Genomic DNA, 20,598 nt, shown 5'->3' on the forward strand with positions numbered 1-20,598 from the left:
TATTAATTTTTCCTATTACAAAAAATTATATTAACTTTTTTAATCACGTGAAATCAATAATCAATTATATTTTATAAAATTGTTAATTGAATATGACATTAAATATTTATGTTATATTATATTATTTATTTATGTTAATGTAATTTATTTATGTTGTGTTATTATTTATGTTATATATTTATGTTCATTAAATATAAGAAAAATTTGGTGATATCCACGTCCTACTAAAATCTCACTCTCTTATTTTAATGGAATATAATATATAATATATATTGCGTGGCAATATATTAGTTCAGTTCTTTTTGTTAATACGATAGAATTCTTACGTAATATCGGTTCAATCGTTCGCACTCGCAGTGCGTAGCATGTGTTTGACAGGTGACGGCGCAATTGTTTGTCGTTAAAGGTTCGGCGAAAAAAATTCGATGCCGTTACCATTAAACGCGGCTACCCGCCGAACAAAAATTGCGCTTTTCCACCAGCTGGTCGCCTGATATTAACAACGTAACAATGCGCACTCGTGAGACCCCTCTCGAAAAAAAGTGGACCGCGATGCGAACTATAAAATTGTTTCCATTTCGATTGCGCGTGTTAACGCACGCGGTATGCATTTATCCTTTGCTTCGCTAAGTGCAGGATTATTCGCGGTATAGTAGGATGGTAAGAAAATTAAAATAACAATGAGATGTGTAATCTAAAATCTCGTCTGTCTCGCATGTTTCTGAGAGAAGAGTCATCGGTTCTCAATTTGCCGCCATCGAAACAGGCATTGATTACACTTACGTTCATAAATTAAGAGCGATTATCTCGGTCAAATGCAAATGCTTGATAATGCAAACGATGAAAATGCATGAAGATGCAAAGAGGACAGGAGTCTGCTAATAACGTCGTCACCAACACGGACTTTGCTGGGTTTACGCAAAACATCGCTGACTACGGTGAGTGTCCAATTATCCGATATTTTCTTTTCCTTCTTCTCGATTTTTTTTTTTTTTTAATTGTCAGTATTATTTAATCGTGACATTTTTATGGTGTGACAACACCTTTTTCGCGTAGCAAATCGTGAGAGCATCGTGTGCACTCGGTAGAGCACATGTATACGACGGATCAAAACCAGTCTGTGAGCGTGGTGTAGTTAATCTAGGATAAAGGTTGTACATAAGTGCACATGCATGATACGCTAAAGATCCATCCAACACACAGACACGCATCCCGGGATTTATAGAGCACCAGCTGAATCGAGGAGCCCCCAGGTTTCGTGTGGGTCGGCAAATCGTAAACATGGCACCGATTTCTCAAGCCAGTGGAATGCAAAGCGAACCGATCGGATCCGGTAATTATCTCGATAATTATAACGGAGTAAGCAGATGTAGCTATCTAATATCGTTGCTCGAATAAATCAGAATCCATAACATGGGAGTTGCAATATATCACATATAACTGATAATTACAATGCAGACTACGACTACGTAAAAAAATCATTAAAATTTCTAATATCCAATTATCAGGAAACTCAGTGGGAATAAATCTTCATATTTCTATGTAGACGCAGAGAAAAAAAGAGAGAAAAAAGGGTTTCTCTCCTTATTCGTTTTTCATGTTGTTTCTTAAAAAAAAATTCAAAATAGCTTTAAATCTCGAAAATTCATATTTAATATAAAAATGTCAAACTTGGGCAAAAACCAAAATCGTCTAGACACAATAATCTGAAACTATGCAAAATCTAAATCCTGAAATAAGACAGTCAAACGTAAAACTAACAATGCGGCATGTCAAAATTTCGAATAAAATTCTATTTATATGTATTTGCCTTTATATGTATTTTACCGACATTGAAAGAATGAAAATAAAATTATTATTATTATTATTATTATTGCATTGTTACAAAGAATCTATGTGTATTTTTACATTTAGGCACATCTTGCATAATTCATTCAATAAATGATTTTTTTAACAAGAACGAATTGTACACGATAAAATATATTTTTCTCACGTTCACATCATACAATATCATCCTTTGAAAATCCATAATACTTATTTAATACTTCACGACACAACTGTGTACATGTTATAAGATATGTATATATCACCTCGAGAATGAATATTAACTCTTTTTCTGTTGGTAAAAAAATGATGACAGAAGTATTATTTATGGAGAAACTTCTGCTCAAATACTTTACACTCCATTGTTTTCACATATGTGTATAAGAAATCGCAGTAAAACAACACAGTTAAAATGCGCACATAATACAAATAATACTCATGCCTCGCGTCCAGAATAATTAAAACTAAATTACCACAACGAACTAACGACGTGTATATATATATATGAATTACGTCACGCCGGCAAATTACAGGATAAAAGTGCCGAGAGCTGTGACTAAAAATAAAGCTCACATAACGAACGGTCAAACTATGCTATGTAATATACATTGTGTTTCGCGAATGTTTTACGTTGACAGATGCGCGCGATGGCAATCCATGTGTGAGCAAATCGTCCGCGCGTCGCTATGTGAAGCAGATCTCGGCGTGGAACATACACAGGGGATGACATTTGCATTCCCCTCCCTTACCCCCCCCACCTCTCTTCGCACACCTTTACCGTATTCGTCCTACGCGCTGCGAGCTCCGCGAGACAATTGGATGGAGTGAGGCGCGATCCCGCTTTTAAGAATGATGCATTAGCAACCGCGTTGCGAGAGGCAATATGCGAGACAAAGGACATACAAATATCGTACAAATGCGTACGGGCCAGCGGAGATCTGACCTATTTTCCACTTAACACCTCGCGAATTGCACACGCGTGCACGTCGAGGAGATTTCGGAAGATTTCCGAAGATTTCGTGGGAACGCTGGGACTTTATCGGAAGATTTTATAATCCTTCCTCTTCCGCGCGCGCGCGCATGGATAAACGCGGGGGAGAGTAAGACAAATGATGACGGGTGGAGCGACGGCGGTGGTTTGCGGAGGGTAAACAGTTACGGGGAGTAATATGCCGCGCTTATTCAAATCGCCGACAGATAAAATCTGCGAGCGTGCGTCGCGCATCGTTGCGGAGAGCACGATAGGATTCTCCTCCCCTCCCCGCGTCAGTTGTGCGCCCCGTGTATTTTAAATAAATGTCGAGCCTCGTGAAGGCCACCACCCCCCCCCCCCCTTATCTCCGTATCTGACGTCAGCGGACGCATTTCAGTACCGTCGCCGTCGGTATAAGCTTTTAAAAGCTATCGCCGGTTCTCCCGATACAGGGAGAAAGAGTAAGGGAGGCGTCTTAGCGTCTTAGCGTTCCGCGCTGCTCCTTCGGCGCGGCGGCGTCGGAAGACCCGGAATTTCACGTGTCTCGTTTGACTTGCCGATATTCTCCGCTTCCCACACGGTGTCCGGAAGTTTCGTTCCCAAAGTTTCCGGGAAAATCAGAGACAGGGCGCCCGCGACTATGCCCATGGATCCGAACAGGATGAGCGGCAACGAGGGCATTATTTGTGCCTGAGTGTAAACGAGAACACATACAATTAGCAAAATGTTTGACATCAAAATCACATGACGTGCACATTTAGATGTAAAAAACGAAAAGTATATATGAATTATTCGGAAGAATAAAAATTTCTTGTGCCATTTTCATTTTTTCTTTTTTTTTTTTTTTTTTTTTTTTTCTTTTTGATCTGCGAATTATAGACGAACGTCGACCGATGTGCAGATCTGAAGGATATTTGCGACAGCACGGCGTTATCGGGTCAATAATTCAAACGTGCGTCGAGGGAGAGCATCTGTTTATCGCAATGCACGTCTGTTGACTCACCAGAAGAGGCGTCTGCGGCGATAAGATCGACCCGACGCGGCCGGTCATGCTGCAAATTCCAAGCAGGGAATGCCTGAGCGTCGTCGGAAACAGCTCCACCGTGTAAATGTAGACGGTGGCAAATGCCATGGTGATACACAGCTTCCCGGCCATGTATAAAAGTAAAGGCCCGTAACTCCAGGCTCCTGAAACACAGAGCGCGGCGATATATCACGAGGATCGCGGCATTGCGGCCCATTATAACCGACATAATTACGTGAACAACACGGTCGCGACTAAGCCGAACGACGCCGGCACGTAACGTTGTTTCAACGCGCTTTTTGCCCTCGGATCCGGATTACGCGCGTAATGTTCAACGCGGCGTATCACATATTTGCAGCTTATATTATATTTTCGCGCGATTGTAACTCGTAGCCGCGGTCACGCTCGCGATTAAACCTGGCGATTTTAACGAGAATACGGAATGTAAAATACGGAAGTCGTAACGCAAGCAGAAGCAGGATACAACAATTTCGCAGTTCTCATTAAACCATAGTTCCAAACGCGCATTTTTTATTTCTTGCCAAGAAAATAAATTTAGAAAAAAGATAAACACAAGAAGTAAAAAATGATAAAAATATCAATAAAGTTCTTGGTATCAAATCTAATACTCATATTTATATATTCATTTATAATAATTCAGAAATATCACAAGTGCACGAAAGAAATAATGAAATGTAAAAAGAACCCTTCTTTATTTTTTCAAATTATGTCTGTTCTCTTTTGCTCAAAAGGGAATGAAATGGACACTTAATTAGCCCGTTGATGAAAGAAATACACGACATAACGAGGTGCACACCGCCGGCATTAATGTTCCAAAAAAAAAAATATTCCCGAAATTCTTTTCACATAATATTTCTCTAGCGTAAATTCGATTCAACGGCTTTTCATAAGCGACCCACGAAACGAGGATCCAACCCTGTCTGAGAAACCCCCCCCTTTTTTTTTTATCTCTTTACCTGCCGGTACGAACTGGATGGCGAGACAGAACGCTCCGCTCAGCAGGAACGCGCCGGAGAGCGTTGGTTTACGGCCAATGTGATCGGTCAGCACCCAGGCGAGGCAATACGCCGGTATCTCGACCACCGCGACGAGCATGAAATTGATGTACTTATCCCCGGCGAACGCCACGGAATTCAACGACAGTCCGTAATAAACGAACGTGTTCGTGAGCCAGCAGAACGAGCAGACCAGCAGCCGAATGAGTATCACTGAGCTATGTAGAACTTGGACAATCGGTTTCCTTTCATCTGCTATCACCAGATCGCTTTTCTAAAGAAAAAAAAATGATATATCGGTCCCATACTCGCGCGGATCATACGCAAATCACTATCTTATACCAACTAATCTTTTATTGACAATACAATTATCTCAAATTACTAATTTTCGAGCAATATTATTATATCATATTATAATATTATAATGTTATAAATATTATTATTTTATATTATTTTTTTAGATAACAGTAGTATTTGCAGATGAGACATTTTTAATGTCATAATTCGATGTACACTTATGAAAGAAAAAGAGATAAAAAAAACATACGTTTTCAGGCTTAGCTACATTTAATTCTTTAAACACATTGATAGCTTCGTCCGTTACTGGCAGACCATTCATTCGTGCCATTTTACGGTAAATTTTCTCCACTTCCTCGTGTTTACCCTTCGACAGCAGCCACCTTGAAATTAGCATCGCGCGTACAATCATATCGCAGATAAGATAAAAGAGTATAAAGAATTCTATCTATATTGCATATAAAAGTTGTTTTAAAAATTCCATTCATTCGTTTGCCGTAAAATATTGCGCTAAAATAATAAATAATTCTAACTCTAATCTCTCGATCTCTTAATGCGATTAATTATATATATTATATTCTACTGGATTCACGATAGATAGCCAAAGGGAAATCGATTGCGCACGTAATCCAATATATTGCAGATAATGTTCGTCGATTTCAAGCCTTGCTAATCGATAAAAAATTATGTCCCCACTGATACGCGAGTACTCATTAAGATTAAAAGGGTTTACCTAATCGATTCCGGAATGACTAGAGGCAAGAGAATGGCTAGCAGTCCCGGCCCGTACACCACCCTAAGAAGCGTTCGCCAAGATCTTAGCCAGCTCGCGATCAATCCCAACAAGATCTCACCTATGGCGAACATGCAGCACATAATGGTGCTCCCGAAGATTCTGTTTTTCACTCCCGCCGTCTCCATCCCTGAGAGCAAACAAGTATATAACTTATTATTAAACGTAATCACGCGTAAGTTACGCCAGGAAGAGAGAGAGACGAAGTGCTAAATAAATTTTGTACGATACACACATTCTTACGTAATGTGCAATTTATAAATAATTATTAATTACTATCTATATCTAAAATTAAATTAAATACTATCTTTATCTATAGTTATTAATTGTAGATAATTATTAATTACCGAAGGCAAGCGTAGGAGAATGTACGTGCATTCACGCGATATCGCAAACAACGCGATGTGTGTGATTTGAAGACAACGCGGTATATGGAATCGTTTTCCAAAATAACGCCGAACCTCTTGAAATCGTCTATTTTTATTTATCGATCGATAAATTTAACATTTGAACATTTTGAAGAAACGTCAACGATAGATATCACCGATAAATATCAATCACTGATTCAGAAAAAGAGCGTTTCACCGCGATTTTCTGAGCTGTTCCACGTATATTGTGCGAGACGGAACATCTCTTTTCCTTTTATTTTGCTTTCCATAAATATAATCGTGAGAAATTTCGAACGAAAGCTTATTGTATTCTTGATGCAGCTTATTATTAGTTTTACATTTCCCGGGAATATTTTGTCACAGAATATTTTTATAGGAATCTAGATGCGAGCATAAAACTGAAACTACAATTTTAATAAACATTAAATAAACACGTAATAAATCCTGAATAAATAACTCGAAAATATCTGCGTTACGTGTGTCGCGCGTTTACATTTCAAACGCGAGTAAAGAGAATTTGCTTCGCCACCCGCAAATATCCATGATAGAGCAGGTATGACATAACCGCTTACGGATGTCGCATATTTTTTTGTTCCCCTGAATTATTGTTCCGTTATTAACGCACCTAAAATAAATCCCGCGCTGTAAATTCCGGCCGCCATGGTGGCATCGAGGAATTCGAATGCGAGAAACATCCAATAATTCACCGAGAAGGAATGTATCAAACCGCTAATTCCAGACAGAAACGTCGCCAGCGTCAAAAAGGTTCGTCTCCCGTATCTGGAAATAAAAGAATAAACGCGGATGTGTACCTCCCGTTGTCCTCCGGCAAAGCGCATTTCTGCCGTGCCGCAGAAATTCCTTGCGATATCACGCGATACGCTCTCTTATTGAGAATCCATGAAATCGACAAACTGCAAAAACATTATTAAAAACCATCCAGACCATTACGTAAGGCTACACGTATTCTCTTAACTGAGAATTTAATCTCGTAACCGATCGCGATTTATCGCATTAACCCTGGTTCATAGAGAAACGTTGGATAAGAAAAACATTCCGCGAACATGCAGCTGATTATTCACATCTCAGCATGTCTAACGCGACAAAGAAAAAAAATGTAAAAATAATTATAATATATTTTTAGCACCACTAGTGGAGTTATTATTAAAAAGCAAAATAACACGGTTTGAATTTATGTATCCTTACGTCATCCTTTACAAATTACATCGTTATATAACCGTAATTAAATACAAATACAATTTTAAATTTTATTACGTAATGACATTTATTAAATTACTGTCACAACGATGAAACGAAATTTAGAATTATATTTTTCTCCTACGGGAATATATATATATATATATACGAAAATATATGAAAATGCGCTGACGTCGCTACCCGCAACGAACATCATAAAATATTTTTAAAATTAATTAATTAATGTCCCGAGGACTGAGTTAATCTCTTACCTGTCGGATATATATCCGGCAAATATTAAGCCGACGAATTGACCGGTGTTTTGTATCGTGCCCACTAACGTGAGCTTCCATCGGTTAGCGTCGCAAGCGAAGCCCCACTGCATTGTGATAAACAGAGAGGAAAGAAAACGGAAATAAATCTGCTGCTAATCTCGACGGGTAGAAAATACGTGCTGATTACTGGCGGGCCACATTACCTCGTTGAGTATCGTACGCTCGTCCGGATCATAAATCCAAGAGTCGCAATCGTGAGTGTTGTTGGTGAACGACGCTTCCGAACATGTGCCCGAAACATCATCTCGCACCGTGTAACGCGTACAACCGGAAATGACCCCGTCGATTTTCGGCGCGGAAGCGTTGATCCACGGCGGAGCGAACGTCGTGTTTCCCGAATGCTCGCATTCCGGCACTAAACATCTGCGTTTAAACAGTTGCTTTTTTTTTTCCTTCCTTAAATCTCTCACGGCTTGAGATTCGACGCCGCAAAAAACAAAATGTCTCGCAATTATGTTTAATTGTTAAATTGTTTAAATATTTAGACTGCGTGTGTACAGACGAAAGTTTAAATAATTAACGACGATACACATATCCGTACCTGTATTTAACTTCGCCCGCGGTAAATACGTAGGAAAGTGTAAATCCTGCCGTTAGCAGCAATGGTATACTACTAAATGTGAACGTTATTATCTGGTAAAGTCCAAATTTTTCTATATTTTTCCCCATCGAGTTTTTCGAAACTCCTAAAAAAAAATTATTAAAAATTTGGTTGCGTAATCAGTGCTTTTCGATTAAGGAATTTTACACACACACACACACACACACACACACACACACACACACACACACACACACACACACAATTTTATATATATATATATAATATATAATATATAAAATGAGATTTTTTTTATTTTATATATTTTATATACATAAAATATACAAAAATAGAAAAACATATATATATATATATATATATAATATATATAATTATATTTTATATAAAATATATAAAAAGTATATAAAATATATAAAATAGAAAAAATCTCATTACATCATTAAATTACATTATTTTAGAATATGCAATTAATCCAAAAATATATCAATTTATCATGTAAAATTATTAAAAGCTTATTCCTCCTTCGGGACAAGGTTCCGCAATCACAGTCAATTTTCATTATTCCTTATTACATATAACATAAGTAATTGCATATTCAAGTATCTAGGAAACAGTAAGTTACGTAATATTGAATAATCGGGTATCTAGAGTCCACACACAATAATGGCATAATCTCCAACATCTCTTTAACAAGCTGGCGTTCGTCGTATGTGCATGTACGTGAATACTTAGTAATTTAATACTACTGCTAAGCAGTGATACTTAAACAACGCTAACTGGAAGAATAATTCGGTTGGAAATATAAGCCCACCTTAATCGTCTCTTCAAACAGCAGGCTGTGTGCACAAGACTTCGAACAATTTGCCTGTGTTATGCAAGATAAAACCAGGCAACATTTATCACAAGCTCGCGCAAATGTCATCGAAATTTAAACAATGAAAAATAGAATATCTTAATAATATACTGATATAGATATTTAAAATAATATACCAAGCACACAGAGTGAACTCGTTTCCACTTCATCTTGATTTCTTTCTTTAATCGTTATAATTGAGAAAAGAGTAAGTATTATTTAAAATCTTTTTAGGTTCTTTTGTACGCATCTTACTACGCGCAATTTTATCGCGTGAAATTTTTCTCGGTTTACGTTATAAATTATTCTGATGAATTATTCTTCTCCTCTTTCAGAAATTGCATTTCCAGTTTACGACTATATCTATATGTAAATATAGATCATCCGTACCATTTTCGAGTCCCGACTGCAGCGGGTCAGTCTCGGCCTTCTTCGAGCAGCACAGCCGCATGCTATCGTCTTTTACGTCTCGTAAGCTGCAATCATATTCGGAATATATACCACTTGCCGGGAATCGCCGCCGTGGCAGCCGATCGAAAGTTCAACCTGGCGCTTTATGTTTCAAGTTTCCCGGGAACATCGCGAATGAAAAATGATGCCAGTCGCGCGCGTCGGACTTGGGCGGGCATTACATAAAGAAACGGGATCAGTTTGCCGCGCGGAGGCGTCTACAGAAAGCTTTTCCCCATAAAAAGTATCAGAGGAGAAGGAAGGAAGAGAGAGAGAGAGAGAGAGAGAGAGAGAGAGAGAGAGAGAGAGAGAGAGAGAGGCTGCCCTCGGAAACGACTTCTTCGCCGGAGCAGCCCGAGGTATCCCGGCGGTATATAAACAACGCATACATGTAACGACGATATTGCAGGTGCTGGGAGTTGGCGGCCCAGCTGCAAATAAAATAAAAAAGTACGGCGCATTAAAAGCAGGATTATCGGAGCTTAATAATTATTGAGGAATCGAAAAGGGAAGCGTAAACCCGCGCGCGGCGATGCAACACGGAATGATAAGACGCGAATCAGATAATCGCTTTGTGCGCGAGTCGCGTCGGTCCTCTCTCGGCTTTTCAATTTGCGGGAGCAGCGCAAACTTATTGTGTGTACAAGCGATACCGTGGACTTAACGCGAGAGCGTTATCGTGAAAAAGCATCTTTACACAAGCATAGAAAATACAATAAATCTGTTGTTACAGACTTTTACCGTTAGATAGAATTTAAATATACGTTTTAATAAGACGTGCGCAATTTCGCAAAAGGGTAATTAACCATTTTTGTTTTCTCAATTTTTTTCCTCGCAAAGCCGCATCTTTTTTTTCTCGTGCGAAATACACAATTTATTAATTAATAAGCGGAATATTGTAAAATGATTTAAAAATCCTAGGAAAAGTTCCCCAAAGACTGCGTGCTGACCTCTCGCAAGCACACGGTTAACTTCTACGTAACCGTGTAGTTATTGATTTCCCAACGGTACGGAAAACCGGAAAAATGTTTAGAAAAGAGAGAGAGAGAGAGAGAGAGAGGGAGGGAGGAGGAGGGAAGCCGAAAAGAAAATCGGAACGCCGAAACTAGATAAAGTAATCTTCCAATTGTGCCAGATCGCTGTGCACGAAACAATTGCGCAGTTTATCCCATTGCGTCACGAGATATTTATATTGTTTTAACCATGTCGAGCGGTGAAATGCGCAAAGGGAGTAACTGCCGGCGCGTATTCGGTTTTACGATACCGCCCTGATGTCGGCATTAAACGCACGCCGCTGTCTCGCGAAAGTCTTCGCGAAGTTTATCCATTCTCGCGATTTACGCGCGACAGGCATTGTCTTCGCGAAAACGAGGTTTACGAGAAACTCGACAATGTTAATAAATTAATGGAGCGTGTCTTGATATTTCGATCATTACTCGCGCGCGATGACTCGCGAGAAAGTTTCCGCGAACCAAATGGTCCAAGTTAATCTCGAGGACGTCGGAAGTTTATTCCGCCTTTAGAATTCACATCGCGACGAATGAGGCACAACAATGAACTGCTGAAACCGACACGATTTTTTTTCTCTTTATTCTCTTCTTTTAATTTCGGGGAATCTCCAGAGCGTAATAGCCGAGCGATTCCGACGAGGCCCGCTTCTTATTGCCGGACTAGACCGCACTAAAATTTCTTTCTCGTTTTTGCCAAACTTCGAGCATATAGCTATTTAATTTTAAATACAACAAAGGTGCACTAGTTCAGCTGTAAAAAATAGACTCATAAATTCTAAATATCAGGAGATGCAAATATTCGACTTGAATACGGGGCAAAGATAGTGTCTGTTCACAGATATTGATTATCTTGTTAGCAGATGATATCGACAATTATATAATTAATAAATTAATTATATAATTATACATATAATAATTATTATAAATGTTGAAATTACATATAATTTCAAATTTCAGCCTTCTTACACTAATAATCCACAGTATTTTCAAAATTAAATCCATTATAATGCGAATTAATTTTTGAAACGGAATATGCGTAATCTAAAAAAAGGAGCTGATTATAAAATTATCATTTTTATCATATTTCTCATTCTGCATTTGCAATTGAACCTACTATTCGTATTATTTTCTGAAAACATTTTACTCATTGCAAGAATATCAATAAACATAATTATTATCACAAAATTATCAAAAGATGTTTATATTTTCTTCTTAACCCTGTCTCTCGTTTCGATATTTTTAAATGTCAATTTTCTATACGCAGTCAACACAACAATTACATTAACACCGGAATTCGATGGTATTTCACGCACAAAGTACATACTTTATCTATTCTATTTCGATAACGATGATAATTATTGCTAGATTACGTCCACGTCCACGTAACTATACTTTTTTTCTTTTCTCTTTCCGCATATCGTACGTCACACTCGCGCTTCGAAAAAGGACTTACGGAGCTGACGTTTACGATTCCCGCTTTTATCGCGGCCCGGGAGCGAGAGAACGTTTTCCGCGCGCGTTATCCTTGTCCGGGCCGTATCTACATATTCTATTACCTTAAAACGGAGCTCAAGCACGACGTCCGTCACGAGCACGGGCGTTCGGCCTTCTAAACGTTGTAAAACCCGTCTCCGCGCGTGCGAGACACGAGCTGCATGGTACACTTTTTGCTCGTCTACACGGACGATCGTTGATAAGCGAATTAATGAATTGCCGCCGCTACCATTATCGCCAACGTCGTCGTCGTCGTCGCCGCCGCCGCCGCCACCGCCGCCGGACATCCGATGGACCTTACGCGCACCTGCCTGCTTCCGTCTCGCAAAGACAGCAAGTACTGTCTCTTTGAAGGTAAACGTATTCCGCAATGGTCACACGATGTTTGAACGAGTGGGGAATGGCTAAACAATCGGTGGGGGAATAACGATTCATCTTAAAGTTGTGAAGAAACGAGCGCGGGCTATTGACGGTTGTCGGCATTCGATTGAACAGGTGATCCCTACATCCGGTTGAAGGTACTTCTTCGAAGAAACATCCTTGAAGTATGCAATTATAAGCGATCTGAGCACAAAATCCGACAGCACCCACAGTATACATAATATTATCATAAATAGATAAATATATAAATATAAATATATAAATATGTAAATATATAAATATATAAATATAAAAATATTATCGTTTGAGAAAGCAATTCCGAGTACAACAATGTCAATTTTTCAAAAGATTTGTACGTGCCGAAAATTTATATTTCTGAAAATGGCGGATATTCGCTTGCTAAAGAAATATCCAAAACCATTGCTCCAATTTAATGCATATGTTTTTTTTCTCGTCCAAAGCACGATCCGAACAACATAAATTATAATGCATTAACAGTGCGTATTTCGTAAATACTGAAAGCGGTTATTACAACCGTGACTTCATCGCAGATAATCGACAATACTGTTGCACAATACTGTGGCAGCAATTTAATATGTATTTCTATATAAGCAAAATACTCTTATATTCGATAATTTGTATTGCAGTCAATTGCGACAGAAAACTTTTGATACACGCGCTGTATAATGTGTCTCGTATTCAATATCTGTAATTAACGTGAAATGAAGGTCCATTAATTTCCAAAAGATTTCCTTCATGAAGAGGGTACTTTCGACGTTACCCAGTATATTGAAAGGCTCTGAAGAAATATCATATATCTAATATCTGGTTTTAACTAGCCGGTTCCGCCTTGCGTTGCCTCTCTCGTATATATGTATGAGTTGCGATTTTACTATATCGCGTGAAAGCGAATTTAAAAAATGTCAACACAAATATAATCCGTGGCCTTTCACGATATTTGTCAATTAATTCCTGAACACTTGCCGTATCTCTTAATAACGTTATTTTGACAACTGAACGACTAACTTTACACGAGAATTTCTATGTATTTATTTCTCCTAATTTGTTAATTAAGTTAAATTGAATCTGCAGAAAACATATATCAAATACACAAAATGAACAAAATAACTTATGTGTGTTGACAACAGCTCGTATCCTATTTAGATAATGTTATTTTATCGTTATGTACATTTGATAATTGTTCTCAATTCGTCCAGCAGTGATATTTCATATGTGTGGTAGATTTTTACAAGAGATTTTGTACACAAGCGTATTCAATACACTTGAAGAGAGACACGTCCACATAACATATAAAAATATGATTTTTATTAAGATATAATCCCAGACACACACACATTTCGAAGAAAAAATATTTTTTTTCTTGCTTTTGATACGTTATCATATGTACATTTTTATTATAAATATATACTAATAATTATCTCCCGTAATTTTAATTAACTTGATGTCATATTATACAGATAACGAAAAATTACAAAAGATTAATAATTATCTATTAAATTAAATTATATACTATTTTATATATTAATGGGTTAATAAAAAGTAATAAAAAGTATAACAATAATTAAAAACATTAGCATTACATTCTCACTGGAAGTAATCGATTATTGGTCGACTATTTCAGTGATATTAGATTATTGAAAATAGTAAATAGCAAGACTGTAAATAGCAAGAGAGTATATGGTCGTTAAATTATATATAAAATGTAAAAATATTCTGCATTCCTCATTTATCGCGCACATGCATGTGTTAATAACTTTATTATGATAATATTAGTAATTAATGTAGTTATAATGAAATATAGAATTAAGATTTAATGATGTACTAAGGTACATGAATAAACTTCAATAGAGCCAAATCGAGATGGGATAACTATACATTATATATATATTATATATATATATATATATATATATATATATATATATATATATAATGTAATCGTATTGTTGTAATCGTACTGTTAAATTTTATCAATATTTAATGTGGCATTTAATTGAAATCGCAAAGATATCATTACTTTCTTATTAATAATTGTTATTTTAATTATACTGATATTTATGTCAGAGTTATTAATCTGATTTGAAGTTAAACTGTCATCGCCGGTGCGAAAATGGATTGCACATAAAATTCATACTATTATCTTATAAATAATTTCATTTGTATTTATATTTTCGTTTATATTATGTATTTCTTTTATGTTACTTTATTAAGATTCTAAAATAAAATAAAATTTTTTATGTAAAATGGTAAAGTAACTACTCATACGTGAAGCCTGTTATGAATCGAAATAAATCATATTTAATCATGGTGACTCGTGAGTCTATTTTCTAGTATTTGCAGATTCTTGTTTATTTAATAAAATAAACTTATTTAATAAAATAAAATGACAAAATAGTTGTACGTGATATTGGGTAAAAGTGATCGACTAAAAGTGATCCGATACGTTGATTATCCGGTGACAAACAAGATGACATTTTGCTGATGGACTCATCTCATATTGTACCGCACTTTGCGAAAACGCTGTTGCGGAAATATTACTGTGACACATACTTAAAAACAAGAAAAAATTAAAAAGACTTTATTATGTAAGGGACATGCTTAAGAAGGATTTATGAGCAGCGCTGAAAAGACCATTTCTTTACAAGATACCTACTTTAGTCTGCATGATTCTCTTTTCTCTTCGAGGCGATAAGATTAATCCTTATCGCAGACAAGTTTTACCAATCCATTTAATTATATATCAAATGATATCATTGATTAATGATCTTGTCATTATGATAACGTGTTATACAACAAAAATTAGCCGCGAATTTTGAAATAATAAAAAAAAAACGTGAATGAAGCTAGATTACGTAAACTATTCGTCATTTAAATTATTTCATACATCATGCTTGAATATATGAAGAAAGTATATATTGAAAAGATAATTGAGGCATTACTTACAATCGGGTATTTTCAACGACATTTTAATCTTTTTCATTTTTAAATTTATTCAATAAATTCTACACAACATTGTTGGTCTTTGTAAAAATTTCTTGTGAGAATTTTAATTAATATTATCGAATTAGTAATAGAGAAACATATATAGCTTTCAATTGTTATATTTCAAAAACCGCAAATAAACGACGCGTACTTGCCAAGAAGATCCAAAATGTTTTCTTGAATTTATTTAATAAAATAAAAAATTAAAAAGATTAACAGAAAATTCTACTTCCGACCGTACAATGTCTGAATTATCTATTTTCTGAGGAACAATGGAATTCATCCACAATTATGAACATTCTTTTCAACAATATTGCAATGCGCATGTCGGCAATGAAAACACCACGAGAGCAGAATAAAATAAAACTTTATGACCTCAGTCTTGTACGAATCGATATTAGCATTTATCATGCGAAACTTGATGGTTATCGAACCTTGGTCGCTATGGATGTACGTATCGTGGCAATGAACTGCGAAGGAAACGTGTACGTGACGGACTTAATGAAAAGACGAAAACAATGTTCGAATGCTAAACGCGAAAATACCACGTACTTGTACCACCGCAAGAAGAAATAATAAATAATTTAGCATTGGCTCAAATTTTATACATTTCATGAAATTCAGTTTCTCTCCTTCGACAAAAGTTTCGAAAGAGATCGTGTGTTGTGAATTTTTTATTTCCAAACCTTCACAAATATTTCTCAACTACTGTAAATTAGATGAAATAATCGACTTGAAGTCATATAAAAAAATTAAGTCCGTGTTGTCTGTCTTATTTATTATTTGTTAAGTTTTATTTTGAAAAATAGTTAATTTTTAATTATTTTTAATGCAAGAGATATTAATAATATTTCGATATTCTTGTTGAAAGAATAGAAATATACAAAATTTCTTAAAAATTTCCAAGGAAAGAAGATTTTATACATCAATATCTCACGCTTGTACATACACACGTATAATACTACACCAATACATGCAATTGTTGACCAAGCATCATCTTAACGGCTTCACAACTCAGTTCTGAACTTGGTTCAGTATGTACTTACTCTTCGCGCTTGAATATTTAACTCGCATTTAATGCAAAACTAACATACATCAACGTTGATAACTGTATATAACGAGTATGAATATATTGATAAGAAATAAGATTATTAATAGCTTCATACGCACAAGGAAGTGAATTTTAAATTTATGATCGTCGTCTCTTTATATTATAATAATGCAATGTTATAAGCGTGCTTAACGAAGAATATTCTTTATATATGGCAAAATTAATTTGATATTTTTAACTTTGTAAAATTACGCCAGAAAAACGACGTAATAATTGGCGCGCAATTGGTCGATATAATAATATGTTTATCGTTTATGTTTCGGCACACACAGTTCGATGGCCCCCTTTGATATTTTTACTCAGCAACACTCTGTTTCGCATCTGTTCATATCATCACATAAAGTTACAATCCCGTTAAATATGTTAAATTTAGAAATCGAAGTAATCTTCTCCGCCTAATATTACTTTGAAAATTATATATATTTGAATTTAATGTAATATATGTTTATTTCTATTAATGAAGATTAAATCTCGGTTTAACCTTTTATTTCTCTTTTAAGTTCTAGAAATTAGGAAAAAATAAAAAGTAAATTAAATCGTAATTAAAATAATTCTGTATTGATGCTAGAATGGATAATAAACAAATTATTAAATCGCATAATCTAAATATTTTACATCTTATAAATTGTTTACAAAATAACATTCAAGACTCCAGAATTATAAAATATAAAGATAAAAAAATAAAATTAATATGTATTTGATAAGCTTCTTCGCTTTTCAAACTGAAACATTTTACTTGATTACAATAATAAAATTATGATTTTGATAGAAATACCGAGGGAGATATCACGCTTATCATTTTTATAAAAGCAATTAGTTTATCAAATCAGGAAAAAAATCAAAGCTCAATCAGGTTCAATTTTTAAAAGTAAGAAATAGCAACAGTTCCGCAAAAACGTAAGAAGGTTAACCGAATATCTAAATTGTATTATTAAATAAATTAAATAAAAAAGATCTCTATTTTATAGAGAAATTTTATAAAGAGCTTAAATTTTATATATTTTTTATTCTAATTAAACACATCTCTGGAAAAAAGAAATAATCTTGGACAAATCCCAAGTCCAACGAGCGGCCGAATGAAAGCTCATTTTAATGAGAGCTCACACAGAGGCACAAAGGTTCGAACGGCTTCCACGGAGAATACTCACCTTCCAAAGCCCATGGTGGCGCCGTATCGCGACATGGACACTCGATCGCAATCTCTCACCGCTTCGCGTACAAAAAACGAGAGAAAAACTCACAGAGAAGAATCCGCGTGCGCGCGCGCTCGCGGAAGAGAGAGAGAGAGAGAGAGAGAGAGAGAGAGAGAGAGAGAGACGAGGCCGCCGCTTCGTTGTCACTTTGTTCTACATCCGCGTGTCGCAAGCGCTCAAATACTCGGAAACTTCTCGCCAGCCGTGCTTAATCACATGACGGGCAGAAGAGCCCGTGGCCGCAGGGGTGAGCAGAAGTAGGAGGCGACGGATGATGTAGGCGGCGTACGACGACGTCGAGAGAGTCGAGGCGCCGGGACCCGCCGTCCTCGGCAGCGGGACTCGCTTTTTCCGCCGTCTCCCTTATCTGCCTCATTGTGAAAGCTGGGTCAACAAACCGCGCTGCGCGCGAGATACAATCGTGTCTCCTCCGCGTCAAACTGGTCGCGGGCAAATGCGTATCGCGCACTTTTAGACGCTTTTTCAAAAGCGCCGCGTCTCGCAAGCGTGGCGCGTTTCTCATTCGCTTCTATTAGACGGTTGCACGCGACGACGAGGCTCCGCTGTCCGTATGGACACTTCTGAGCCATTCACCGCGCACGTGATGGATAAATTATCAGAACGTAACTTGAACTTCAGTAGATCGACGATCGACAAAGATCTGAGTCATATGACACACGTCGCTTTCTCCGCGCCAAAGCTCTGACGCGGATTCGAACAAAGCGCCGACCTAATACGTGATTCACACGACGAAACATCGAGCGATTACAGCTGTCCGACCTAATGGATCTTCGAATGTGTGTTATCGAGGAGCTTAACATACGTAAAAACACGTGCTTTAATGCGCGATTAGATATTGAAATCGAAACGGAATTTTAGATTCCGCGTTTTTGATCAGTCGAGCGAACGTCACAATGCGGAATACAATGTTATTTGCAATTCATTAATTCTCGCTACGGTTGTTTTCAGCGAGAGCCCAATTTCACGAAACAATCATAGATGCATAAAAATAATGATCTTTTTTTTGCGACCAGAATTAAACGGTTACATTTTTCATTTACATTTATACTACGTTCGTCATCCGCACCCCTATGTTTCGCCTGGAATTTTAACGTAACAGTGACGCCTACCTCTACTTTGATTAACAGTAAGATATAAAAAATTAATTCTATAAAATATAACTTTTTAATTAATCTTTCATTTAATCAATTGTCCTGCATTTTTTAACGAAACATATGGATTTTTTATTATTACGTGAGTGCGTTACGCGTGCATTGTTTCTCGCTATTTCATAAATATGAGCAATAAAATTATTGATATGAGAACAATATTATTAATAGTTAATATTGCGCATTCTTTAATAATTATGTTATACATTTATTCATACAGTACATTTTTTTCCGCATATTTGCCTCTGCGACTTATTCACGTTCAAATAGTTTAACCCCAATTTACTCAGCCAATTAAGTTAATTTACCCATCGTGCAGTATTAATATATCTACAATTAAATAGATCAATAAGTTTAATATAAAAGTATGAACATTTTCAACGCAAATTTTTTTTTGCCATAAAATAATATTTAATTTTTAATGTCCACAATGTACGTGAATGTGTATCATAAAATTATATTTTCTTTTCATAATTTATTGGATGTATTTTCTGAATTTATGGAATTTATTTTTAAATACTTTATCACTTTATCTTATCATCAGTCATTATCAAGACAAGAGACAGAGGAAAATTTAGATCATCGCGAAATCAACGTCATATATTAAGGATTAGACATCGTAACTATTTGAAAACAAATGATAAATCTTTTCGCTCCAAATTAATACATGAATCTTAACTATTATAAAAAAATGCAAAAAATAAATTCATATATAATAATTATAATTATTTAACATAGTCGATTTTATAAATGAAATGTTCTGAGATTGAGAAATGTTTTAAAATACATTAATTTGTTATTAATTGAATAATTTCTTCACAAATATATATATATATATAAAGCTACAAAAGTACATATTATTCTCTTACAATTCATAATGTAATATCAGTTCCTTTCTCTTAAATAAAGGAATGTAAAACCATAGAAATGAACCATCGAAATTACTATTTTATAATTAATTGCAATTATGTTTTAGAAATGCATCTAATTTAATATTTAAATTAATACATATATAAACATATTTAATTTAAGTATAGTTTATTTAATTATTTAAATTATATTATTATTTATAATAAATAATAAATTTATTTATAATAAATAATTTAATGTATAAATAATAAATATTTATACATATATATAAGATAAGGTACATTTTGTGTCTCAGATTTTTAACATCTTTATATCATGTACTCTTTTCCTCGTAATAGCATTCTAGAATTTAAAATTATAAAATGTACAAATAATAAAGCGCTATTGCATATTTGCATAAAATCTTTCGTGTGTCTTAAATTAACAAGACATAGATCATTAGATCAATAGATACAAGAGAATATTTAACTAACCTTAGACAATTATCTTATCGAGTAAAATAAGATAAAACAAGAAACAAGGTTAAACTATACTATTACAATAAAACTACATTCATCGAACATATAGATTGCATTCTGCGTATTTTACAAATCTCGTAAATTTTCACTCCTAATTAAACACAATTTCTAATTAATTTCTAAAATCTAGAAACGA

General features: G+C 35.6%; 1 protein-coding gene across 3 annotated transcripts; it reads right to left on the reverse strand.

Moving 5' to 3' along the window:
* Positions 1 to 1,847: 1,847 nt before the first annotated feature.
* LOC105430498 (organic cation/carnitine transporter 2) lies at positions 1,848 to 18,488 on the reverse strand. Of its 3 annotated transcripts, none has more exons than XM_011644087.2 (11): positions 17,861 to 18,488; positions 9,654 to 9,739; positions 8,390 to 8,534; positions 7,992 to 8,211; positions 7,786 to 7,892; positions 6,942 to 7,096; positions 5,868 to 6,057; positions 5,385 to 5,517; positions 4,799 to 5,111; positions 3,801 to 3,985; positions 1,848 to 3,487 (listed from the first exon to the last, which is right to left on the reverse strand). In XM_011644087.2, exons 1-11 carry the CDS (start codon positions 17,893 to 17,895, stop codon positions 3,281 to 3,283), a joined length of 1,776 nt encoding a protein of 591 aa, XP_011642389.2. In that variant the 5' UTR covers positions 17,896 to 18,488; the 3' UTR covers positions 1,848 to 3,280. The 3 variants fall into 3 exon arrangements, with proteins under 3 accessions (XP_011642389.2, XP_011642387.2, XP_011642391.2); XM_011644085.3 differs by lacking the exon at positions 17,861 to 18,488 and adding an exon at positions 12,280 to 12,660; XM_011644089.2 differs by lacking the exon at positions 17,861 to 18,488 and adding an exon at positions 12,048 to 12,176.
* Between the last annotated feature and the right edge of the window lie 2,110 nt (positions 18,489 to 20,598).

Source organism: Pogonomyrmex barbatus, unplaced genomic scaffold, assembly GCF_055798465.1.
Source record: "Pogonomyrmex barbatus isolate J1 unplaced genomic scaffold, ASM5579846v1 scaffold22, whole genome shotgun sequence".
NCBI lineage: Eukaryota > Metazoa > Arthropoda > Insecta > Hymenoptera > Formicidae > Pogonomyrmex > Pogonomyrmex barbatus.